Below are 27,679 nucleotides of genomic sequence, written 5' to 3' on the forward strand. Positions count from 1 at the left end.
CACATTATATTAGCCACATGCTAATCTGCATTAACCAGAAGCGTGACTTGTGTCTTCCTTCATAAGAAAGCTTTTTTTGTCATCTTTGAAAAACCATTTGACCAAGTTCACATGAGTAACTTCTGCATTATTCCACTGGTTTTTTTCAGAGGTATGCAGCTTGCCAATTAAATCATTTGAAGTTGCTGAGTTATTGTGCTGTGTGTGATAGTCACATAGGTGTATACAGAATGTATTGCATTTAATCTTCAATGGATGGAAAATTGCTGGCACTATGAATTTTGCCAACCTTTGCTTTCCCCCCTCCTCCTACTTTGCAAATGATTTTAGAATCTAAATGCAAACACATTAAGTATAAAGAATGAATTTGGAATTTAAATTAATGGTTTCATGTCAGAGACAGTACAGGTTTTGTTTGTTGGGGGAAGAAGCTAAAAAATGCATTAAATCTACTGAATGGCTTCAGGTGATTGACCAGAACATTTTGTCCACAGGATGAGTTGCAGAAATGGATCTCAGCTTGTGAAATGGCTGGCTGACTTTCAGTACTATTTTTTTCCTTTTTTTTTTTTTTTTTTTTTTTTTTTTGCTTCAAAGTGTCTTTACCCATGAACCAGTAGAGTTCCTCCCAGTACAAACTATCGAGTCTCACACTACAAGTTTTCAATGGCAGCCAATCTGGAGGACTGCATATATCTACCCCAGACAGCTGCATTATGGAGCTAAAGGAACTGCATCTAAATTCATGAGCCGATAAAAAGTAATCTGGCTAAAGTCTTTTTTATACCAGAATATACACTGATAATCACACCCCCTTGAATTACAAATGTTCCATAACCATTCAAACTGGTACCGAGTTACTGACATTATTTGAAGTAATGACATAATAAAACACACTTTAAAAGACAAACCCATAATTTACTTACTTCTCGCTTAAAAAATGCTTCAGAAATCTTTTGAGATTGTAATTGATGGGATACCAGATTTCATAGACCATCAAAGACTTGAATATGTTTTAATAAACCAGAAAAATTAAAGTTACTTTAGCTCACTAGTTAGCTTTAGATTTTTTTATTATTATTATTTCCTATGATTTTCCCCTTTCTTTTATCTTCCTGCTCAGTTCACTCTCTCTCTCTCCCCTATATTTTAAAACTGAAGCTAAAAATTAATTAAAAACTATATTGACCTGCAAATTTATCTCATTAACAAAAATATGGGTTTTTCTTTTCTCCTTGGAGACAAGAGATATATCTCTATCCTCAACTTGATATTGTTACAGGGAGGTACACTGAAATGAGGCATTTGATGCACCTAGTTTAGACAGGGCATCTAACTTGCTTCATAATGGTGTAACTACCTACCTGTCCGTGCTATACAGAACAGTGATAATTAATAAGGTTGCTCAGCATAAGGGCTTGGAAGAACTTGCAGTGTCTATATATCTTTCTAATTGGCATCCACTGTATACTAGCTGAGATATCAAGCAAGTCAAAATCATGTTGATATCTCTGCTTTCCTTCCACATCAGGAAGAAGTCAAGCTAATTAAACTCCCCAGCTTTTGTTTTCAAGAAGAAGTGAATTCTTTATAGCTGAATCGAGAATCTCAAACAAATTAAACTGGTTGTCTAAACTAATTGTCTCAATGATTATGTTACAGTCTTCTCTCCTGGTAACTCCTCACATAATTTTGTGAAAGGACACAAGAACAATCAAAGTATCAAATTCTCTGAAAGTTATGTGATTAAATACTCTTATGGGGTTGTTTCAACCAAAAACTGATTTGGGTCTTGGCCTTAAAATAAAGGAAGAAAAAATGTTATTTCCTTAGCCTTTTAGCTTTCAAATAAGTCAAAAGAAAGTCAATCAAACCAGTTTGAGTGAAAAATGGTAAAAAAATGTGGTTACATATTGCAAGGTATATGTTTTCATTAAAAATAAGAAAAAGGCAAACAAAAATAGCAGATTTTTTCCCCTACCCATGGATAGAAGTTTGCATTTTTCATGGGAGATGTCTTCTAGCTGCAGATAGTGGTGAAATGATGAAATAAAAGTAGGTAATTTTAGAGTTGCAGAGAATTTCACAGTCCCTAATGTTAGGCTTCTAACTAATAAGGTGTTCATAGTGAATCCTGCAACTCTTTGTTGACTTAGGTCGCTTCCATTAACAACCTCCACACCCAGTACTTGTGTACCCATGTCCTAACCTGCCTGAAGCGGGAAGATCTCTATTGCAAGGAAATGAGATGTAATAACAGCACAATGACAGTTTGGGGGCTAAATTCTCTATCTGTAGACATTATTCTCTCTCAGGGTAAGAGTAGCAAAAAAATAATAGGAAAAGTAGTTTGTATCTACCTAGTAAAACAGGGAATAAGTACAAAATGCCAACAGGTAGTGGGTTTGTTGCAATGAGTACCAACATCTGAGTAGACCAAAGGAAAGACTGCTTAAAGAGATTCACCTTAGCACCATTTGTGGCAAACTGACTTGTGGAAGACTTCCACATGTTTAACTCCCTAATCTTTAACACCCAGACTTGTTTTTCAATACATCTGGGTCCAGCTGCCAGGGTGTAATACTCTACCTGTTCATGACTTAAACCTCGGTTCTCCACCCTCAATTTGAGTACTGACATGAAAGTGAAGGCACCTGTATGTGAAAATGGAGTGGTGATGTGACAACAGGAGAGGACAACTTGCTGACCTACACCATTTCACTGCACAGCAGGAGCTGCTGTGTTGTTTCAAGCTGGTAGTCCATCTAGTGGCTGGTTACAAGACACTTCAAAGAAAGATACAAAAAATCCTATAACAGGCAATGATGGAACAATCTGTCTTCTCAGAGCTGCTTCTGTCTTTTGCCCAAGACTCAGAGTTAGACTCAACCCTAAAGAATGGAAAATATACCGATATATAAAGGGCTTGTGTCAATTATCTCTTCACCTGTTACACCTTTAAGTCTTCCACCTGTCTTTTACTTCCTTCTTCATGTTATTTCCCCTTTTTAATCAGGGAACACATATTATTTCATGAACAGGAAGAAAGGCAAAGATTAATTCCATTGAATTTTAGGCACTTAGATAAGACCATTTACTTAGTAGCTTAGTCTATTTATATAATCAAAAGAGAAAAATATACTTCCTGAAGTAGCAATTTATTCTGCTTAGATCTGAATCACCCTGGAGGTTCCTGTAGCTTTCCAGCAGCTAAAGAGGGAACAGAGAGTAATTTATCTAAAGTATTCTAGCCTAAATACCTCAGTTATGAGCCTAAAGTTGGATTTAGCCTGTGTCTTCACACTCACAATACCACCTGTAAATCCTTCCTTGCATCTCTCAACCACCTATTTCTATTCAACCATTTTGTTTAAAGGGTGACCTCATTGTTGTCTGGATACCACATTTTGGTCTGTGGGCCAGATCTTGCTGACTTGCTGAACTACTGTAATGCAACTTAGTTCAGGAGTCTACATAAAAATAATCAATAATATGTTAGTAATAAGAGAAACCAGCATGATGTATTATTGATGGAACTACTCTCTCCTCAGCTGTAGTAAATTGAGGATAGGTGAACGCTTGCCTTTACACAGTCGTGGAGACAAAGACTGAATTAATTATTAAAGATGATAGCATCAGTACAACCGCTTTTCAGCCAGGCATTTGAATTCTATCCCTTAATAAGACAAACCAGAAGCTGGGGGTGGAGGTGGTGGTGTTTGTTTGTTTTGCTTTTACCACAGCCTATCAGCATAAATACCACTTCCTTAGTTAGAATCCATCTGCTCTGTTGACAATGTACTCAAATTGCAAGCAAGCATTTAATGGTGTCATGCTGAAGCACAACAGAGTGGATGCTGAGAGAGCCTTAGGAGTCACTAAAATGAAAGGGCTTTTCTCTTAATTTCAGTCACCGGAAGACTTTGAACAGAACATGACATCTTAGCCATCTGAGCTTTTTAAACGAGACTTTGGCAGATACACAATGCTCAGCTCTGTGGTACCTAAATAATTGAGGCTTTGAAACATCAAAGTACTCACAGCTTCAAACACTCAAGTAGCTTTATTTGAAAGATTCTTTTCACAAAAGAAGACTAACTCTGCCATTTCAGATCAATGGATCTCTCTGAAACATAGTGTCCCCGCTTTAGATTGGAACACATTTGTTGTTTACTATATATTGACTAGCAGTGTCCCAGGTGCAGAAGGCATTTGATTAAATGGATGTTTTGTGATGGCATGATACACTACAGAATTAGGGATGACATTTGAAAAAGGGGAGAGGGGGATCATTATGTCAAAAATTAGAAATTCACAGATATTTCACTGTTTATATGTGCATTTTTAAAATTTAATTTAATTTAATTTAATTTAATTTAATTTAATTTAATTTAATTATTTTGCATTGCTTTGCATTGTTTCATTTTATGCCCAAGAGATTTCTCCAGGACTAAGAACCGAGATTTGTGGCAAATCAAGGATTGTAGAAAAGAACTAGTCATTGGTGACATACTCTTTCCAGAGGTATCTCCTGGATTATCTTCTCATTAGCAGGTTTTGCTCTGAGCTTTAAAAGTTCTACTTTGCAGTTGTGTTCCCCTTCCTCTCCCAATGAACCTTCACGAACCCCGGCTAAGGCAGAGCATGAAATCGATATCCTACCCATAGGGATCCTTCATTTTTTTTCACATCCATATCTGCTTTGTTGTTATTCTTCTAATTAACACATACAGTGGTAATTTATATTTCTTGTTAGTGCATAATATACAAGAAATCAAATCCCAAAAGAAATTATGTCCTTAAAGAGACCTTGTCCCGATCCAATATCGGGGCAGGTTCTTAAACGATCCCAAGAGCGAGATTAAGACACAAACGAGGTCAGATGCTGTATAACCTTGTGAACTTTATTTCCCGTAACAATTAGTAATTGCGATAGGACAGAGAGAAAAGGAAAGAGAAAGTCAGAATCCCTAAGCCAGAAAACAGTAGAGATGCAGCTAATTACCGCCACCACCAGGGATCCAACGGTGTTCCGTAGACTCGGCCTCAGTGCAGGTGGTGGTGCTCCAAGCTCCGCCGAGGTCCCAGCTCCAGGTAACAGTTGTTAGTGGCAGGTTGCAAAGACAGTGGCCCCAAGAGAGGAGTACGCAGTCCTTTAGTCCCCACGATTTCCCCGAAGAGTCCGCCCATTTCCATGGAGCTCATTGTAATATGTGCCGCCCCGTGGTCCTCCATACGCGCATGCCCAGGTGTTCATGGTGGCTGTGCTGGCGGGGGGGGTGGGGGGGTGGTGTCGGCCTGCAGTCCCTTCTCCCCACACCCAGCTTGCGCGCAGGTACAGCTTGGCAGGCACTGCCAAGGCTGTCGTTGTTCTCACTTTGAGCGGACGTCGTGGTTTTGTTGGGGACTCTGTAGCGTACTCCTTTAGAACAACAGGATGCTGGGGGTGGGAAGTGGTGGCCACGGAGCAGCAATGTTGAGACAAACAATGTCTAACACAGTTCCTTACACCACCCCGTGGCTCAACATTGCTGTCTTCGTGGTGGCGATAAAGATAATAGTACAGAGAGAGAGAGAGAAAGACCAGAAAAGCGCAAAATGCAACAAAGAACAAGATTTCCCGCAAATTTTTCTTTCTATAAACATGTCTTTAACAATATCCTTAACAGCTATAAGCATTTTTACTAACAAACATATCATTAACAACAAATATAAACATTTTTAACTGACAAACACATAACCAATAACATCTTTTAACAGATATATCATGCTTACAACTAACCAACTTTATAAAGCCAAAGCATCTTATGAACTAATTTTAAGGTTCCGATGAATTGACAGAAGAACGTAATGGCAGTTTACATGATTGGCATTTACAGGGACAAAAAAGGAGAATAAGCATAACAATTAGGATAGCAATTAAAAAAGCAAAGATTACAACATGAATCAAAATCAAATCTGATACATCTTCCATCTTTGCCCGCGGTTTTAACCAAAATACCACAAAATGTTTGAGACTCTGGCCGTCCACACCGTCCGCTGCAGTTGGGATCAGCATGCGCAGCAGGAAAAAATTCCTTTCCCTGCCCCCTTTTTCCCACTGCGCATGCGCCATTAGGGCCTAGAAACTTCTTTCTCAAACTTAAAAGTAAATAAACAACACTATCTATAACAATATTAACAACCTCCTAAATAAACTTATAAAAAGATAACAATAACAATATTGACTAACAGGTTTTGAACTAATTTTAAGGTTAAAGCGCTGTCTCAGCCAGGATCGGGGAATGCGTCCTCGGTTCTATCCCAACCTGGACTGAGGAATGCGATCTTGGTTCCATTTCGAACTGGACCGAGGAATGAGCTCTCGGCTCTGTCTCAGACCGGACCGAGGAATGTGCCCTTGGTCCCGTCTTAGGGCGGACCGAGAAATGTGCTCTCGATCCTTGACGGCGGGGAGGGGAGGGAGATGGTTGTTTACATGAGACAGCACAACTACAAGACGGTTTACATGGACACTTACCGGACGAAAACATACAAAACGCAAGAGTAAATACAGCAATAGCCAACAAAGTAAGAGCCAGAAAATCAAGTATTAAAAGGGCATACATTCTGATTACTATCACAAGATATAATGCCGAAGGATAACTGGTGGTCAGACTTGCCTGAGCCGGGAATCCGCCAAAATGGGCGCCCCCAGCCCAGAGCGCATGTGCGGTTTAGGCCTAAAAGCGTCTATCCTAAGTTCAAAATTTAAATGATTGGTACAGCTACAGGCTTTGGTTGGCGAACAATACGAATCTGCTTTACACCATCAGGTGAGACAGTAGATATAAATTGCATGTTAGAGACAACACGTTGGACTAACTGAATAAAGCAAGGAATAACACACGGCAAAAACATCAAGGCGGCAAATGCACATATGAGATAAAATAGAAGCTGCTTTACCCATGGTGCTCCGGGTAGCCACGACCATAGATCACCACTCCAACCATTCCATGTTTGAACGGGGACATGAGCTAGTTTCCTAATGTCTGTGGTTAGCTGAAGGACTACTTCACCTACATCGGCTATTTCCAGACAACAATTAGAAACATTTAGTTTTCCACACACTCCTCCCTCTTCAGCTAGTAGGTGGTCTAAAACCATGCGATGTTGAAGGATTGCAGTGTGCATCTGTTGAGATTGTTGAGTTCAAGGTCTATATTAGTTATTATCGGTTCATTGGGATTCCAAGTGGCAGGCCCATAATGCTCAATAATTCTTTTAGGGGGCCACTCATTTTCCCCCCACTTTTGAGTTTCACCTATTTTAAACTCAACAGATCGCTGGTTGCGGACAATCCTTTTGTTCCCTAACTTATCATATAATTTTATTCCCAACTGAGGTAGTGGGTTGTTATACCACCCCGTGACTGGAGTGGTGGCCTACAATAGGGGTCATAATAATCAAAGCCTGGGAATAAAGCCCATTCACAAACACTTTCCCCGACTCGTACTCCTCTCTCTTTTTGTCCATTTAAGGCAACAAGTACCTTTTCCAGGAAAGTGGAGTTGCCAGGGATCAGCATCCTCAGTCCAGTATGGACTGTATTGAAATTGCTGACCCACCATTCTTGGTTAGCACTTAGAGAGCCAGAGCTTCCTCCGGAACCAAGGGAGAGGAGAACGGTCGCCCAGAACAGTTTCGACGATGGTACGCAACACATCCTACAAATATTAATAAGGCAACAAACATCAATACTATACAAAGGGTCAAAAACCACATAAGGATCCCCCGACGTGACTCAGTATATCGTTCTCCGGGGGAGGTTTGACCTGCGAGAGAAAAGGAAAGAAAAATCTTCTCGGTTCCTTTTGAGAACCAGAGGTGAGTTATAATCAGAAAGATGGAATAATCCACCTTGTATTAATTTTGTGCTCCTTTCTATAAGCATCTTTGGCCTTCCAGGTGTACTTATTAAGGGGTGTGTCCAACACCAGCGGCACTGTGCCCACTGTAGGAAGTGCGACCAAGACAGGTTGTCCTGGAAAATGAGATGGATTGCTGGGGGTGGAGGTGTAACAGCTGCGAGCTGTCCTCCAGGCCGGGCAGGAGGCAACTGACCTTGCCATCCTCTTTAGGGACCTGGAGACCTTGTGCAGTGACACCCGCCAGTTCTGCACAAGTTGTTCTAATTTTTGGGTTGGGAGTCCGTCCATCAAGTCACTGGGAATGCCTTTCTGAAGCCCTAGTTGCCACAGTCCCTGTCGAGTTAGGGGTCTCTCTCTCCCAGAATTCTGACATCGGGGTGATCCCAAGCCTTGGCCCTTCCTCATGGATGATTGTCGCCCATTCATTTGCTCCACAGCCCGTACGACCTTGGTTTCAGTTCTTTGGGATGATCCACCAATGGGGCCATATTTTCTCCCAAAATTAATCAATTCCTGGGCTACCTCTCCCCATGTCCATACTTTCCTCCCTGGCTGTCGGTGGTCAGGGGTCACTATCCCCTCCAGAGCAGCCGTCATTCTTTCCGCATTGGGGGTGTTTTGAATCTTCCCTTGCAACTGAATGCCAATGGGTTTCAAGGAGTCAGGAAGTCCTCGTATCAGGGGAGTCATCCTCTCTGGGTCCACAGGCATCATCATCGGGGAGCCCTGGTTAGGCTTGAGCTCCCGATCATACATCATCTGCAGGCAGGCTGCCTTCTGCACACTTTCCACTAACTGATCCACCGTTCCTGTTATGGCAAGGGGATCCCCCCTCTCCAAGGGGTTCAGCCCTCCAGCCCAGTACGCAACTCTCTGAGTCAATGACCATGGGGCTCGGCGATCGCCGGTCCTTAAAAACACACCCGGACCCCAATATCCTTCTGCTTCTTTGTCTGACAATAAGATTCCATCCCCTCCTGACAAAGACACTCTCCACACATATTCTGTCTCTGATTCCTTTGCAGTCCTTGCAAAATCTTTTTTCAACTTTGCCAATTCGGTTGATGTAAATGGGACTTCTTTGGTGATAACCTGAGGACGCTTATCTCTATCGTCCTCGTACACATACTCGGTTTTAACCAGTGGATACATATGGGGGGGGCTTTTTACGGTTTCTTTTGCCTTTTGCAAATCCCCTTGGGGATAAATTTGCCGTATCCTCTTCTCCAGAAGTTTCACCTCTGCCTTCGCCAGAGTATCCGTTTTCCTCAAAAGTTGCTCCCTCAATTCATCCTTTAATATTATATTTTGTTTCTTCTCCTTCTCTAGAAATTCTTTGGTTTCTTTCAATTGTTCCTGCAGGGTCTGTATGACTCTCTGCAGGGAGTCTATTACCATATCAGTTTGATTCAACTTCTGCCTTTTCTCTTCCACCGCAGCTGCCAGACTGGCACCCAGGACTGCACATATAAAACCTTTGCCCTTGCCAGACCTGACTTTCGCATCTTTCTGCAGGGCAACAATCCTATCAGTAACAGCCTGTAAGTTGTACCAATTCCCTCGGGCCCAATCCATTCCAGGCACCGAAGGTCTTGATTTATGTTTCTCTAACAATTTAAACAAAGTTTCCTTCCCTATCTTGGATACTTCCTCTTTTGAGGGGTTTTCTAAAGCAATACTCATTTTTCTCCAAAGCAAAACAACAACTCCTCAGTTACAGAATATTACACAATGTCAAATTTCCCCTGTTCACTCTCAGGAGGCCAAATCTGAATTTAACACAAAAGCAATGCAAAGGGGATTTATCGTCCTGAGAGGGCCACACCTGGGTATGCAAGTACCCCCTGTTCAGTCTCAGGAGGTCACAACTTACTGTAACACAAAAAGGGGGTTATTTCATCCTGAGAGGTTTGCATCTAACACAGCAAGTTAGTACAGCACTCTCGTCTCAAGGGATCCTGTCCGTGACGCCAATTTAAAATGTCCCGATCCAATATCGGGGCAGGTTCTTAAACGATCCCAAGAGCGAGATTAAGACACAAACGAGGTCAGATGCTGTATAACCTTGTGAACTTTATTTCCCGTAACAATTAGTAATTGCGATAGGACAGAGAGAAAAGGAAAGAGAAAGTCAGAATCCCTAAGCCAGAAAACAGTAGAGATGCAGCTAATTACCGCCACCACCAGGGATCCAATGGTGTTCCGTAGACTCGGCCTCAGTGCAGGTGGTGGTGCTCCAAGCTCCGCCGAGGTCCCAGCTCCAGGTAACAGTTGTTAGTGGCAGGTTGCAAAGACAGTGGCCCCAAGAGAGGAGTACGCAGTCCTTTAGTCCCCACGATTTCCCCGAAGAGTCCGCCCATTTCCACGGAGCTCATTGTAATATGTGCCGCCCCGTGGTCCTCCATATGCGCATGCCCAGGTGTTCATGGTGGCTGTGCTGGCGGGGGGGGTGGGGGGGTGGTGTCGGCCTGCAGTCCCTTCTCCCCGCACCCAGCTTGCGCGCAGGTACAGCTTGGCAGGCACTGCCAAGGCTGTCGTTGTTCTCACTTTGAGCGGACGTCGTGGTTTTGTTGGGGACTCTGTAGCGTACTCCTTTAGAACAACAGGATGCTGGGGGTGGGAAGTGGTGGCCACGGAGCAGCAATGTTGAGACAAACAATGTCTAACACAGTTCCTTACAGACCTTCATGCAAAATTTATGCCCTTATGTCCAAGACAGTGATCCTCAAACAACTTCAGCTTCTGTAAAGGCATAGTAATCTATGTTTTCTGGTATAAACCCAGTTCTGTTTTTTCACCTGAGTATGGTGGCAGCCAACTTGGTCTACATAAACTCATTTACAATTCTTCAAATCTCAACTGGAGATTTGAACAACCTCGTCTAATCTGGCCCTGATTCTGGCCCCTTCTTCTATGATAAATAGGGATTCTTATGCCCACTACCCTCAAGTGGCTCAATCATTAGAAATGCTCACAGTTCATCTACTATCTATCCATGGAGTTGAATACAGAACAAAGTACAGTAGTTAGGGGAACTTTCACACTTATATATGACCAAAAGAAGTGAGTCTGTGTATGCGTTTCAATACTGTCCCTCCCATACGTAGTGGAGAAAACCGCTTATAATTTCTGTTTTACTCTCAATGGATCTGAAATCTTATATCTTGATAGTATTAAACTCAAAATGTTGTTTGTTGCAAAAGGGAAAACTCTCTCTTGTATTTGGAGTTAAGACTTTATTATTAGTTTAATTAATGCTTAATAATCTAATAAAAGCTTAACTTTTTTTCTTACTAGTACTTTTACCCATAGACGTAATGAAAATTAACAGAGACAAGACCTTTACAGCTAAAACTGTTATCCAGAAAATTTACTAGCTCTCTTTGCTTTTATGCTTACCCTTCCAATGTGTCTCTGAGTCACAATGTTGAAAGCTTCATTCTTCCTGAAGAGGAATGCAGGAAATGAAGTTACAAGTCAACTATGTCCTGATGCAGAGAGGTGTATGATCTTCATAGTGGGGAATTCCTCCTCCTCAGTTTTCACTGCACTTAGGTCTTTTTTCTTTTTTTCTCCCCCACATTTTCTTTGCATGATCTGTTCCTTCTTTATGGGTTCCCAGCTAAAGTTTGAAAGTGCACCATAGCCTCCACCAGTCCCAAATAACATAAAAATCTATTGTTCATTACACAGATGTGACATATATACTCAGTTCAGAGACTCTGTACTGTCAGGTCAGTACAAACCCTGTGGGCTTGTACCAACAAAAAACATATTAACTAGGATATATCAAGGGAATATCATCATTATCTATGTCCAGGTACTTACATGTGCCCATCTTTGAAGCTCAACCATTAGGCAGCAACTTCTGCAGAGTGAAAAGGAAAGAAAATGGACTTTGACTTTAGTATTCTTCTGTAAAAAAGGTTTAAATTGTCTTATCTGTTCATAAGATTGTTTATTTATGTTATCCAGTGATAGGTTTTAAAACTATAATTAATTAGAATGATCTTGGCGGTAGCCCAAGATCTTCAGACACGTAGATAAGGACTTTAATCTCCCAAATGTAAAAGTACATCCTCTCCATGTATTTCTGAATCCGTGCCGACTGCTTTCCCAAGTTAAATACCTATATGCAGATCAGTGCAAGGTAATTTAGTTTCTCAACCCTGTAGAGATTTGTGATCCTCTTGGGCATGAATTTGACTTGAGATTTTACCATTCCTTTCAATTTCTCTAGCAAGGTATTTAATGCAGCAATGGCAATAACATATAACCCCATCCTGTTTCATCTATGACTGTTATTTTGTAGGTATATATCTATATATTTATATCTATAACTATATATACAAATCTTTATATATAGAGACTGGCAGATAGATGTAAAATGGTGGAAAAATATATTTGATGTTTCTTTAGTCTAATAGTTCAATTTTTACCTGTGTTCAAGAAATGATCAGATAAAGAAGTGAAAGGAAAATCCACCTAAGGCTGCTAAATGCAAACATGCAACTTCTAGCTCAAGAAGTTTCCAAGATACAAACCACTGAAGGCTGTAAGAGTACACTAGGAAAACGTACCACAGACCTGCCCCTTATTCTGCTTTATTTTAGTTATCAACTGCCAGCAAGTAGTGGAAAGGGGCTATTGGCCCATGCAAACCTTTGGTTTGATCCAACATGACCAATCTTACAATTTGATGCTTTTTCTCCCTAATGAGTTAGTGAAGCATGAACTCCTACAGCAAAACATGGAATATATCTGGTTTGATCTCATTTTAAACCTGACATGTCTATCAGCTGCAAAACCAAGGTTTAATAGCAAAAAGAGATGGCATTTTATCAAATTCTGGATTAAAAGCGTGCTTTTGAACCAACAAAAGTCTTACTGCTTTCCACAACATGTTGTGTCAACAATATGTTCACTATGACAGAAAATAAGTTTCAAGGAATGTTGAAATTTATATTAAAAAGAAAGGGAAATGAGGTAGATGATCATGCCATCTATTGCTTTGTTGGTAACTCCTCTGATATCCCTGTGACAGATCCTGTCAGAGAATAGAACAAGGTAGTACCACAAAGCTTCAAGTAAGATATATAGAAATTTGTCTGGAATAAAACTAGATCACTGAAAAATAATCTTTTACATTTCTGCCAAAAGTTCTATACTTCTGTCCCACTGATGTACAGAAAGAGGAAAAATATGACCTCAATATTACTCTTTCACCATTGACTCATCCCAGAATTGATACACTTGTGCTGTGGTTGCCCTGAAGTGTAATAGTGTACCATTAAATTCCAGCTGCAATACCATTATATTGCTATTAGAAAAGACTGCCGAGCAACACAATTTTTCAAATAAATATAAATTGTGAATGGCTGAAATGTGAAATGCCCTCAAGTGCCCGGGAGCAGGATTTTCAAGTGTCCTTTTTCAGTGGACAGGTTTTATGCTCTCTAGCAAAGGAATGGCTCAGTTTCTCTTTTGATTTTTAGTGGTAGTCTTAACAGGCACATACAATAAAGAGCCATACAGAAGTCTGGGCCATGACCTCTGTGCAGCCTGGTGAAGGCACTGAAGTTCTGATGAGTATTACCAGCAAGAAAGTTGCATCTGCAGACTCAAAGAGCTGGTTCAAAACATGTTGTGATTCTCAGTCCCTCCCAGGTGTCATCCTATTATTTTGTGCTGTTCACCAGCTTGCTTTGTTTGCCTTAAACTGGGGCAAAATTCATCTAATAATAACAGAATAACACCAGAAAAGTACACGGCCCTTTATCTAAATAAATGAAACAAATACAACTTTGGCTATCATCAGGCTTGTCTCCCTGAAATTCACACTTCTGTGTCAAGAGGATGTTTTTTACACCTACTCAGCTGGAATATGGTACACACTGCTTGTTGATAGCCAGCATTTTCACACCCACTTATTCATGCATATGCTAATAGTTTTCTCACTACAACTGCTATGCTTTGTTCAGGACCCCTTACAGCTGTTTCAAGCCTGCACCGCCAATCAGACAGTTTCTGGGTAATTTACACCCTCTCCCTGTCCCGAGGTATTTCTATAGCTGAACATACAAGATATGTATGACCATCAGCACTGACCACCGAGAGACTTCATGTTCCTTCCTGTCAATTTATAGGTGTAAAACAGATGGGATACCCAACAGAAATAGTGTGAATGATGTTAGCTGCAAGTGGAACTCCGGATTACAGTTGCATACGGTCACTTAACAACACTTTGTTTGCAATTTCCAATTGTTTTTATGTTAATGTTGACAAATATGCATAGATATAGATGCTTTTAATCCCAAAGAAAGATGAGTTTAATCATTAATTTAAATAACTATTTTAATAAGGGAGAAGCTTGGTTTAAATCACAGATAGGTTGTGATTCCTTGCTTAAAACACTATCCCAATTGTTCAAGTTGTATGCCAGACTGCGAATTACAGCTTCAGCAATTGCCAGCTTCTTTTATTGCTAATTCTGCTGATCTTTGTTCATTTAGTACCTTTAAATTAATGATGGGAAAATCTCCAGAATGAGGTTGGGCAAACCTGCCAATGGCAAAGAAGGTCTTTTTCTTGCTCTCCCAAGCTCTGCCTTGGCATTTAGGAGAGTTTTCTTCATTCATCATTGCACTATAATTTTTGTGGAGTTTGGCATCTGGGGATTTCACTGCAGGATCTGAAGAGATCTGCCTAGCTGTAGATGTCTCTCTCATCGTTGTGCTGGGGGTGGAAGAAAGCATGGTGTTTTCAAATATCTGCTTTTGTAAATCACAACACTGAATATTAGTTAAACCCACAAACAGCTGCACTTTCCATTAATATATTGGACTTGATGGCCACACCACCCTCTCTGCCATTATTGACAAGGGTGTGGAAAGTTCTTCAAATGGTGTGGGGCAAGCAATTATATAGCGTAATCTCTTCATATATCTCAGGTAAGTATCTACCAAGTTTGACCACTTGTATCACAGCAAGTGAACTGTGTAATCATTCTTTGTTACAAGAATTCCTCTCCAAATTTTCTTCATCCCTATTCTTGTGTCCCTACCTGTTTAAATTGCAAGTCCTTTGAGGAAAGTACTTTTCCACACAAATACTAGCACAATGGGGTTCTGACCTTAGCTAGTCTCATGAGAGTATGAAATACATCTGAGCTTTCTGAAGTCTTGTCCTATGGTAAATCTTTGTTGTAAAATAAGATTTTTGTGAAACATAGAAGATTAAATAATTTCTGTCCAATGATTTGGTGAAAGCCTTGGAAATATTATCTTGGGGGGATTCATCAGAGTATTTTCTGTAAATATTTTTTATTATAGTGGTTTTTTGCACCTTCTCCCTGTTTGGAAATTAGGTGGATATACCCTTATTCAGCAATGAACTGCTTCTGGACACTCCTTGGGGACTGAGTTCAGAGTTTCATAGGGATCCAGTTTGACTGGGGTTATTTGCTTGATTAGTCTGAATTCCTGTACCTCAAAAAAATATTTTTTTTTTTTTTACTAAGATATATTGTATTACAGCCACTGGTTCTAACTAAAGTACATAATTTCACTAGTTTGAAGGCCAGACTCCTATTGAATTCAAACAAGGGGAAAAAATTTATGAGGTAAAAGTTCTGTTTTATGACATAAACCTAATTAAATGACTCACTACTGCCGAAAGACAGATGACTTCCTTTCTTCCCTTTTCTTTGTCTATCACTCACACTCCTTTGAAATTTTTGACAATAAACTGAAGATTTTTTTACTACAACATAAGTGAACTGAATCAGCCCAGAGAGGGACCAAATGAATACCTGAATCTATGTAAGGTGTACACAACAAATGAATGAGCCAGGGGAAGAAGGAGCTTGGACCAAAAATAAGATAATGGAATAAAAGAATCATAGAATCATTTAGGTTGGAAAAGGCCTTTAGGATCATCAAGTCCAACTGTAATGAGCAAGGGAAAAGAGATGAGGTACCAGGAGTTGTTCTTTGATTAAAACAGTTTAGATTGGCTTTGTCATCCGTAGACATGATGTATCATACCACATCAGCTCTCCTTTCCTTCCTTATTTTTAATCTGAGCATATAAAAGAGAGACTACATAGACATTTAAAGGAGAAAAATTCTCTGTAACACAAGTATATCCAGGTAGTTTGAACTCATCTATTTTATTTGCTTATTTAGTTTTTGTTATTTTTTCACTAAAATGTCATAGGATACTGAAACTGTGTGTGCTGAAACACCTTTCACAGCCTTGAACAGTCAGACCGTTATTTTGTCAAAAATAGGAAATGGGTTTCAAGACCCACCTTTCGTGAAACTTCACTAATTGCTATTAGTAATATTTTTTGCTTCTAATTCTTTGCTGATACATTCTTAGGATATGATGAATGACACATCTAAGTCAGAGTTTAGAGCAGTGACAAGTCCTTTATAATAAGTGGGTAGGTTAATGACATTGGAGAAAAGAGTTTGTGAGTGAGTGTGAGAAAGAGATAGGTAGTTGTTTGCCTGGCTTGCTCAGCCCATTAAAATCAGATGCATGAGACAACAATGGTCTGAATCATAACTTGTCTCAGATGTTATATTTCAGCCCAAGATTTTTAAAGGGTAAGTAGATTCATGAGGTGAAAAGCTTACAGTTAATTTTTAAGCCAATGTTTTCTTTATTTCTAATTAGAATTGAGGTCAGGCTGATCTACTTTTTATTCCCTACACCATCACCTCTTACATTTTTTGTAATATTTGACTTTGTGTCAGTCTTGTAAAAAAAATCTTTTCATATTAACAATTGCAAAAAGAATAATTTTATATTCATGACCTCATCAGAAGACGCAGTGAACCAGAAGGAGGTAGTAATGTGTAGTTAGCTCTTGGCTGTTGTCAACCTGCTAATTAAAAAGGATGCCTGGGATGGAGCTGTCTGATCCCCTCATGAATCATGTGGAATCCAAACATTTTAGATCCCAAGAAAAAAAAAAAAAAATCAGAAGAAACTTCATACAGCTCCACATGATGAAATCCCTGGAGTATTCTGCCTTGCGCTGGGTTCTCTTTACCAAGGGAAAAATTTCACTGTTTGCACTGATACAGATCTTTCTTGGATAAAATTTCATTTTATATTAATTTATGATACCTCTAAACAGAGCAGGGGCAGGAACTACATAGCCACGTAACCATGTCTGCATCATTCAGATATGCAGCCCACACCTGATAATACATCTGGTGTGCAGCCACAAACAAAACAGAAAGTGTACTTTTAGTTAACCACTGTTTTGAAATCTGAGTTAAAAACTCAACCTGTGAGAATATTGCACTTTGGAATACAGAGGCAAAGAGAAAAGAAATAAATCAATGGGTTTGGGTTTGTACATCAGGAAGTCTCATTCAAATTGGAAAATGTGTTTCATTTTGAAGTTATTTAAGACTTTTTTCCTCTCTTTTTCTTTTCTTACCCTTTAAAAAGATCAATTTCAAAATGAAAATGACATTTTGAAATGAAACATTCTATTTAATTCTTAAAATGTTGATATAAAGCATTCTGACATTTCCTAAAACCATTTTCTTTCATGTGTGCATGTTTATATGAAGACTACTTGAAGGATGAGACTTGACCTTATAATTCATACTTGTTGATAGAACAATACAGGTAGAGGTGTGCATAAAAATGTACTTTTTCTCTTGCTAAAAATATTTCACCTAGCTGTAAAAAGCCCAGAGGAATAGCTGCAGGATTTAACCAATTATTGTGAACCATATGAAGCAGAGCAACCCTTTGCTGTAGGCCTCACAATGCTGCAATCTAAAATAGCCATAGCCCTGCCTCCTTCCAAATCCATTTTCTATACCATCATACAACAACCAATCAACAACAACACAGCAATAAAAAATTTATTTTAGGGATTCAGTCTTTGTCCTAGAGAATTACGTTTTAAACACCATCTATACCAGTATGCACAATGACTCATAAATGCCCACTTGAATACAAATGGCAAGAAAGAGGGGATCTTCATCATTCAGCTTTACAAGACCACACTTTGCTATTTGAATGATCTGGGCTATCCCCAATACAAAATCTTAGTACAATATTATACTTGTATTTAAAAACACACGTTAAAAAACCCTAACCATTTTTGTTATTTTTTGTTATGCAGTGTCAGCAATTGGCCTTTGTGTGTAACAGGAGGGCTGAGATGTGGTAAAGTGGAAGGGACTCAGTCTTTGCCTCTACTGCACATCTGGTCTGAGGACAATGAAAAAAAACATAACCTTGACTCTTGTTCGCACTCAGATCAAACGTCTGTGTAGGTCAGTTCACCATGGGAGAGGAGTTCTCGCTCTTCTGAAAGGTTTTGCTGGCCAAAATATCATGTGCAGTCTTATGTAGTTAAGGGATACCATCCAGTCCAACATAGCTAACATGTCCACATTTGCAGGAATCTGTTGAGAAGACTTGATTGATGGTGCTCAAGACAAATTTCCTGCTACCACCTTGGCTGTTATCTAGAAGTGGAGAAGAAAAGGAACATAAACCATAGCATTTTACCTATTAAAAACTGCAGCACTGAAAGGAGAAGAAGGGGGGCATGTGCAAATCTGTCTGTATTGCCTCTTCTTTATCTTTTTCTTCTTTCTTTTTTTTTTTTTTTTTTAAAAAAACAAAACAAAACAAAACAAAAAACAAAAAAACAATCAACATGCATTTGGTGTTAATCCTGCTGAAAATTGGGGAAGATTTATGAAAAGCACTGTTAAGCAAAACTGATTTTGGGCTATAATCTCCCTGTACTTAAATTTTAAGGTCTTTGGTGTGGCGCAATGTTTGAAGAATGTTGAAAACAAGACTCCTCCGAGCATTACCTGTCAGGTACATCAAGTACAGAAATCCTTCAGTGTGCTGAAGAATGTGTCACAGAAAAAAAACTCAAACAGCTTTTCCTCTGCATAGGAACAGCAAAACTTATTTGTAAACTCATTTTCTGGACCAGTTGTTCTGATCCAATTGGTAAGAAGAAATAGTTTTGTGGATTCTGAATTCAAGATGGAAACAAGAGAAAGCACAATAAAAGAAGATTAAAAAGGAAAATGGCTAAAAAATGTTAAAATAAAAATATTAAAATCACATCTAATGGCAAAAAGAATAAAGTCAATTTTCATGTGACTACGGGCAATGACTGATAGCATCAGTTTCTGGAGTATTCCTCAAAGTGGTGTATCTGTATTACTTGTACACTGCTGGAGATAACAGAAACCCATCTGGTAAACTAGAAAAACTCCCTCTCAATTAAAATCCACTGTAATCTGGACTACGATTTCTGTCCAGTCAGCAGAGTATACATATTACAGTATCTACCAATATGACAACTATAAAAATCATGATATAAGATCAAAACAGATGTCAATTTCTAGAATTTGTTTCCATCTGTATGTACATTTTGATGACACCGCTATAGAAAAACATACAAGAACTTAAACCAATTAGTTGATCTCAAAAATTTATAATGACTGTGTATAGATTAGGTTTCAGTTTCCTAAATATAAGTTCCTAATGTCATTTTAGAGCCTTCAGGGTACTTACTAGATCATAGAAATTTTGGGGAATTTTGGGGAGTCTGAAACAACATTAAATACCTATAGAATTCAGGAAACTGGATCCCACTCTTAATGCAACTATCATTTTGTATGGACTCATGACCACAGAGAACATCACTCATGTCTTACAGAGGACCAGGAAAGCTAGAACAAACTCTGTTAGGGTAAACTTGCACTGTGATCACCCTACGTTTGCAATGACCATTTTGTTTCATATATCATACATTTTATATGTAGAGACAAGGAGGCTGAGGGGAGACCTTATTGCTCTCTACAACTGCCTGAAAGGATGTTGTAGCAAGGTGGATGTCAAGTCTATTTTCCCAAGTAACAAGTGATAGAATGAGAGGAAACAGCCTGAAGTTGTGCCAGGGGACGTTTAGACTGGGTATTAGGAAAAATTTCTTCAACAAGAGGGTGTCAAACATTGAAACAGGCTGCCCAGGGAAGTCACCATCCCTGGAGGTATTTAAAAAACATGTAGATGTGGCACTTGGGGACATGGTTTAGTGGTGGACTTGGTAGTGTTAGGCTAACTTTTGGACTTGAAGATCTTAAAGTTCTCTTCCAACCTAAATGATTCTATGATTTTATGAAAAAGGGACTTGAAGAGCTCATTTTCAGTGGTTTTTATATTATTGATTAACTGATATTTAGACTCCTGAGGCATCGCTTCTCATTGTGCAAAATAAGCATAAAAACACTACAAGCAATTAATTGCATGTTTTTTGTACTATGCTTTGAGATGGCCTATCAGCCCTTTATTAATATTAATGAGAAGAATTAGTACCAAAGATCAGGGATCCATGATAGCTGGAAGAACCTGCAAGGACCCTCCAGCTCTCATGCTTTATTATTTTTTAATCAAAGTGGCTGACTTGAAGGCACAAAATTAAAGAACGGAGTCCTTTATGATTCCACAATGATTCAAATTAAAATGATCTATACTTGCATAATTCCAACAAGCCATTTTGTGCTAGTTAAAAACAGTTAAAAATTGCATAAATGCATGATTTAAGGGCTGCAGCTTTCTAATCTTAATGAAAGGGCCGTTTTTTGTATATTTCTCAACCCACGCATGTGATCAGAATAAATCCACCACAGAAGAGTAAGGGAGGGAAAATATATTTGATGGCAACATTCTGCTAGTAAGTTATCTTGAGAAAAGATAGGATTTGGGATCAGGGGTAGTATTTTCTGCTTGTCCAAATAGACAATTATCTTCTTGTAAGTATATAAAATATCCTATCTTACTTTTATTTTTATTACAACAGGGTTTAAATGTCTCATCCAAGATGGCTTTTCTGGAAGACACTGTCTACATAGTAGTTATTGATAAACCCAGCTGTGAAGAGCTCGTCACAAACAATATAAAACTAAAAAGACAAGACAGGAATGGAAGGGGAAATGATGAGTAACCTATGGTGATCCTGCAGGTGAAAAGCAGAATCGGCGCTGCAACCAGAATACAATGACGCAGTAATATTCAATGGATCATACCACCCCTCTAAAATTTATGCTGTTGTAATTCAGGTACATTCAGCCAATCAATGAATTTCAGAGAACTATATTATGGGGTGTTACTACACTGATTATATAAAATAAAGGAGAAAAGAAATCCTTAGATCCAGACTCTTCCTTTCAGCTACCTTTCTTGATCCCTGACAAGAAATACGTAATCTATGTAGCACTGACATATACTAGCTAAATGAGGCTTCAGTATATGTCTAGCCATTGCAGGACAGAAATTGGTGTGAACTCTAAGACCCTCCCAAGACTCCGGGTAAATTCTTAAAGCTATTACTTTATGCTGAGGTCTGTTTTGCTGTACCTACGATAAGATAATTTCCAAAGTGAGCTTATTTGTGGTAGCGGTGTTTGGAGTGTGCTGAAATCATGACAGCATGATCGTGCCCTTAATGTAATGAAATTTTGGTAAGGTCTAATTCTTAATTCCTCTTTGGAGTCATGTCAAAGTGCACTTTAACAAATCCTCAAAGAACTATAGATTGTAAGGCATAATTCAAATACCTGCAATCAGTCCATAATTTACATATCATTGATATAGTGGATCATTAGAGTACTCTGCCACTGTGCATTCAGAAGTCCTAAATCCAGGGATCATGAACATGATAGACTGTAACAGGCCCTTCAAAGAGTTTGCAATCTTATCAATATGGATTAGAAAACAGTAGATTTCCACATGCATATTTCCTCTTCATACTAAGAAACCTTATGCAGTCTTAATGGACAGAAGTAGTGTATGAAAAGAAGGAACATTTTATAATTCTGCTAGGAAAAATCACCTTTTTTCAAACATGTATCTGATGTCCTCGAGCTATCAATTTTGTTGGTTCTGTGCAGCCTTCCTGATAGCGTAACAAGAGCTCAGAATATACAGCGTTACTTTTATGTCAATGTATTACACAAATATTGTGAATGGGAGGAATCACCTGGTCTCAGTTCCCCAAATGGTGTCGTGAAAATGGAATTAGAATAGTTGCAAGGAGCGCAAAGCTCCTGTGATGATTTGTACAAAATATTGCGGTCCTTAATATTTTAGTCCAAAAAACAAGAACAATTTACACATAAGTGAACTTTTCCTACCCTTTAGTAATAACTAGAAGAGTTTATCGGTTAATTCAGTCCCTATGGTTCAATCAATATGTCTCCCCAATGAAATTCTATAAGGGAATATATCTTCATCAGCTGTGAGTTAAGTTCTTCATTATAAAGGTTTTAACTTTGTTTGATGAAAAAGCCAGAATCATGAGCTTAAGCCTCATCCAGACTTAAGGCCAGCCTAAGGAAATGTAAATATGTCCTGGGTCATGCAGGCTGAAAGCCAAAGGTAATCTCATGTGATACTAATCACACTGTTCCTCTGACACTGACTACAGAAACCTTTGGGACTTATATCAACCTGGTGTGCTATTTTTGCTCCAATGGATTCTTGACCTTAGCAATGACATTGCCTCTAACCAGGCCTGAATTTACCCATGGGAATTTTTTACAGTTATAATAGCCTTCACCTGAGATGGGGGAGCGGGATAAGGAAAGCCAGCTGATGTAAACTATTTTCTTCAGTACATTCCTCAGTTCAGCAATTCATGAATTTATGCCAAACCAAGGTATATAAAACACTACAGCCCACTTCCCAGATAGACTACAGACACTTCTTTTCCAATTGACAAGTATTACCAACAACATATTTTCATTGTGTAAATTCCTTGAGGTGCACATTTGCATCTGGAGTAGCAAACGCCTACAACACTTTAGATCACAGAAACACAAAAATAGACAAAGGACTTATACTAGTTGGTTTTCTTTCTTTTGGTGCTGTCTCTCCTTTGGTCCAGATGGAACTTCTGAATAAGCCTCTGTGAATTTGTTTTCTGAAATTTGCAAAAGAGATTTGCTCAGGGACTGAGACCGTGCATGTCAGATAACAAATTTATATGGCTGGTATACAATGTACGTGGCTCAGAATGTAAGGCTTGATAATGGAAAACCTGACAAAGTCATAAGTGGTCCTAGTGGGCAATACTATAATACAGTGTTATTATGCCAGGTTTCCAAAAATGTATATTACTCAAGAACTGAAATTACTGTTTGGCAGCCCAGGAGCTTGTAATGCATTGAATAAACTATAGTTTCTGACTAATATTTTCATGCCTGTCTAAGAATATGTAAATGTGACAGTTTCCCTCCTGGAAAAACTAAAATCCCTAATGAATTGAAGGGCCAAACATGCAAATAAACCTCATGATTCACACATGTGTCTCTCATTTAATTTTTCAAAATGTATTTTGCATTTTGATTATGCTACAAAATGCAGCATGGAGGGCAGAGCAATGAGAAAAATAGAAGTGAGTGTACAACATATTTTTCATATCAAACAATGTGATTTACTTTAATCATTCTAGGAGTAACAAATAACTGCAAGCGCATGCTTTGAATGCCTTCCAAGTGTATGCAGTCAAGTTCAAAATAAGTGATGCTGCTTATACTTGCACTTTATAGGCTGTAGGCCGGATTTTTCTCTCAATCACTCTGGCTTTCCTCTGGTATAATTCTAGTTTTGATTTTAACAGAATTGTACTTGATTTTTACAGATGTGAGAGGAGAATCATGCCTCAGATGCCTCTGCTGTGGCAGAACTGAACCAGTTCTCTTTGGATATGTTTATACCGTTGGACATAAAATTCAGTATTATTTATTTAGACTCTCAGATACATTCAGCTATGCAAAAGCTCTCAAAGTCGGGGGAAGCTCACCCAGGAAATATCTCTCAGTGCATCCCTGAGCAATGTAGAGAATTTAGTATTAAGCTTCCCCAATCTCTTACAGGTGTAAGCAGAAAGTATTTAACTGTCACTTGTCCTTCCTCTCAAGGTCAGTGTAGGTAAAGGGCAGTGGAATACAATATCCTTCTTGGAACAATTTTTTGTTTCTAATCTAAGAGAAAAGATAGCAGATGTCCTCTGGCAAATCTGGTTGCAGAGGTTTTAAGACATACATTTGCTTAGCCCTCTGGCTTACAACCTCTAAGCTATTCTCCTCTAAAAATGTAACAAAAAAATAAGAATCTAGGTGCACCTCATCACTTCAGCTCACAGTTAAATCCACTCATGTAATTTAGTGCAACTTAACTTCCAACAGACACAGCTGAAAAATGGGTGCTTCTGTCACCCACTCTGTAGGGGTAAGCAGAGGGGAATGGCAGGTAGGTTGGTTTGTGGTAATATCTTAAGCTACAGTGAAAAGGTTCACCAGGAGATCCTTCCCACGACCCAAACACTGGTACTTTGTTAGCCTCCATCATAGCTGCAAAATATCTGCAAGGTAGAAGTGCCTTATAGTTAGTTTAACTATGGGACCTTTGCCCCAGATAAAGATTAGAACATTTCAGATCTTCATATGTAAAACCAACTGTTGTGGCTGAGCTACAGGGTTTTTTATTACTCAACAAATGGCATCTGCTTTCTTCTCTTTTCAGCAGTACTGTTGAAAAAATTAAAAAATCAGTTTTGGTTTGTTTTGGTCCTGGAAGGTGGTTTTGTCTTCATTTAAAAAGTAAACAAACAAGCAGAACTGTTTCCATCTTTTTTCTTTTCAATTTTGAAAAGCCGATGTTTTTTCAAGTACAATTTTCTAATCAGTTCTAAGGTAATACAAATAATGACCAAGCGAGACCAAAGAAAGTGATTTTTTTCATAACTGTCAAATAATGACAACATGAAGCAGAGACAAATATCCTGAAATCAATCATACAGAATGGATCACAGCAAATGTCCTCTCTTTCTACCCAAAAGATGCATTTAATTTTTCAATCTTTGTTCACATACAGATTCAGGCAGAGAAATCTGCTTCCAAAAGCCATTTCTTCAAGATACCACAAAATAGAAAGGTTAATAGTTAACGCTGCTAAGAGTCCCATTATTAAAACTGCTTTGCCATGCAGTACCAGGACAAATGGAAAATGAAAATTAGCCTAGACATCTACAACCTCACAAAGGAGATTCAAAGTCTCCGGGGTTGTCATTCCAGCATCTTTACATGATAATCAAGCAGGTTTTGTGTACTTACTGTAGTTAATGCCACCTCTTCCCATTTTCATTTTGTTGCAAGCACAGAAAATATAACCAATAATGTGCATGTTCTTTTTTCTTTGAGGGGAGGAAAGGGGAAAAAAAAGAATTTAATTGACAGATAAAACGGATGTAGAAAGGGTAATTTCATTTTCCATCAGAAGAAGTAAGGTTTTATGTTGGGAATTAAATTAACAGCACATGAAATTGGCTTTTCCTAAGTTCATATTTTTTAAACTTTTTTATAAGAAGAAGAAGAAGAAGGAGAAGAAGAAAGAAAAAGACCCCCAAACCAAGGTAGAGCTGTAAAACGCCTGACAATGAGCACAGATGATTTCCAAAGACGATAAAACTTCTCCATTGCAGTGTAGTTGTGGGCCTGCTTGCTTTTCAATCACTCTGCATTTTCTGCTTGTGTGATACTAAAAAGTTATGCTTATAAATGTTTCCTGATTCCTGTGTATGATGTTCCATCTTCCGACTCCAGCTGGTTTCAAGCTGCACTCCCCACCCCACATCTTTTCCTCTCTTTCCTCAGCTTATTCAAGTTGCCTGCAGGTTGTGATTTATCTTTGCAGTTAATACATTTGTATTCACATAATTTTTTGCTTCTGTTTGGCTAGGCAAATCTCTATTGGAATACCAATATGTATGGATTTCCATATTGTCATCACTGACAAAGCAGCAACATGGGAATGAAAAAAATCTAAGTGATGAGCAAGAAAAAAATATGCAGAGAGGGGAAAAATAATTTTGAAACCACAAAATGTGGTGGGTTCCCCCTCCCCCTTTTAATGCATAAAACTGAACTTAATGAAAAAAAACCTTACTAATGTTGTGCTTAGGAGAAACAAAGAGTATATGTATAAAGAGATCCTTTGGTAATTTATCAAGACAAGTGTAAAAATCATCTATGAACCAGGCGAAGACAAAAATGTGTGCACACACACTTAATATGTGCTCATTAAAATAGAAAAAAAAAAAAAAAAAACATAAATTATGGCAAACAATGATGAGTAACATCATAATCAGCTAAAGCTGAATGGTTTTGACAATTTTTGGTTTACTGGTGAGTTGAAAACAAATGTTCTCAGGCTTAGTTACACAACAATGATTTTTTTAAAAATTATTTTTATTCTTTAAAAATCTGTTGTTATGTCTCACTAACAGAACACCCTTTAATACCAGGTGGTCAAGTTTTGCATTACATTTGCCTGGAATTAAATTTCTACTCAAACTTTCAAGGAATTTAGTGGAAATGGTGGTATTTTCAGAAGTATCTCACAACTTCAAATCTCCTGAATAACAGCTCTGGGTGCTCAGAATCCTTAGGCAAATTTGTGTAAGTACACGAGAGGCACTAAGTGCTTAAGTACATGTAGTTGTTCATCAAATCTTAAACAGTCTGATATATTTCAATAGGTGATAGAGAAATGTATGTATGTCTTTGTAGTTAGCTGATCTTGGCCAGCTGTGAAACACCTACCCAGCTGCTCTCTCACTCCCCTCCTCAGTGGGACAGGGGGGAAGAAATGGGATGAAAAAGCTTGTGGGTCAAGATAAAGACAGGGAGATCACTTATCAATTACCATCACAGGCAAAGCAGACTTCCTGGGGAAAATTAATTTTATCTATTGCCAGTTAAAATAGACTTAAGTAGTGAGAAAATAAGGCAAAAATTAAAACAATGCTTCCCTTCCCACCACCCTTTCTATCACTCCGTCACTTTGAGCCTTTCTACTCGCCTCCCTCAACTGGTGCAGGGGGGTGGGGATGGTTACGGTCCGTACACAGAAGTTTCTCACTGCTGCTCCTTCCTCCTCACACTTGTTCTTTGCTCCAGAGTGGATCCTTCCCACATGCCAGTCTCCTTCAGGAATATCCATTCACTTCAGCGTGGAGTCCTCCACAGACTTCAGTGTAGACACCTGCTCCAGCATGGTCCTGTCTCAGGCTGCAGGAGAATCTCTGCCCTGCAGCCTGGAGCATATCCTCCCCCTCCTCCTGCTCTGTTCTTGGTGTTAATAGTGTTCTTTTTCACTTTTTTCCCCCCCTCACTCATCTGCCATCTGGTGTTTTTATGCTTTCTTGGATACGTTTTCCTGGAGGTGCCACCAGCCCCTCTGTCAGGCTCAGCTGTGCCCTGCAGGTGGGACTGTGGTGGAACCAGCTGTGTCTGGCACAAGGGAACCCCAATCTCTTCTCACAGAGGCCACCCCTGCAGCCTCTGTAATATCTATACATATGTGTGTGTTTATATGCTGGTTTGTGTTTATACATGCATGAGTGATTGTATGGGTAGCATACTGTGGGACAGGTTACGATTTCACATGGTGGGATACAAACACAAAGGTCATATGAAAACCACACAGTTGAGGCAGTACATCTTTCTCCTGCTGAAGTCCATAAAGGCTTGATCAGGGCTGGTAGGTGAGGCTCTCTAGGACTGTTGAGGGATACAAACAATGTTGATGTTCAACCTGAGGTGTAGTTGTCAATACTCACTGACATTAGCCCTGATAACTTCAAAGAACTCTGGACCGAACCTCTCTGACAAACGTCTTCCAGTTGATAAACATAATTG

General features: G+C 39.0%; 1 protein-coding gene across 1 annotated transcript; it reads right to left on the reverse strand.

The window, feature by feature from the left end:
• Positions 1-7,876: 7,876 nt before the first annotated feature.
• On the reverse strand, positions 7,877-9,946 carry LOC141918285 (uncharacterized). Its single transcript, XM_074812572.1, has one exon. It carries the CDS (start codon positions 9,591-9,593, stop codon positions 7,878-7,880), a length of 1,716 nt encoding a protein of 571 aa, XP_074668673.1. The 5' UTR covers positions 9,594-9,946; the 3' UTR covers position 7,877.
• Between the last annotated feature and the right edge of the window lie 17,733 nt (positions 9,947-27,679).

This window comes from Strix aluco, chromosome Z (genome assembly GCF_031877795.1).
Source record: "Strix aluco isolate bStrAlu1 chromosome Z, bStrAlu1.hap1, whole genome shotgun sequence".
In the NCBI taxonomy this organism is placed as follows: Eukaryota; Metazoa; Chordata; class Aves; order Strigiformes; family Strigidae; genus Strix; species Strix aluco.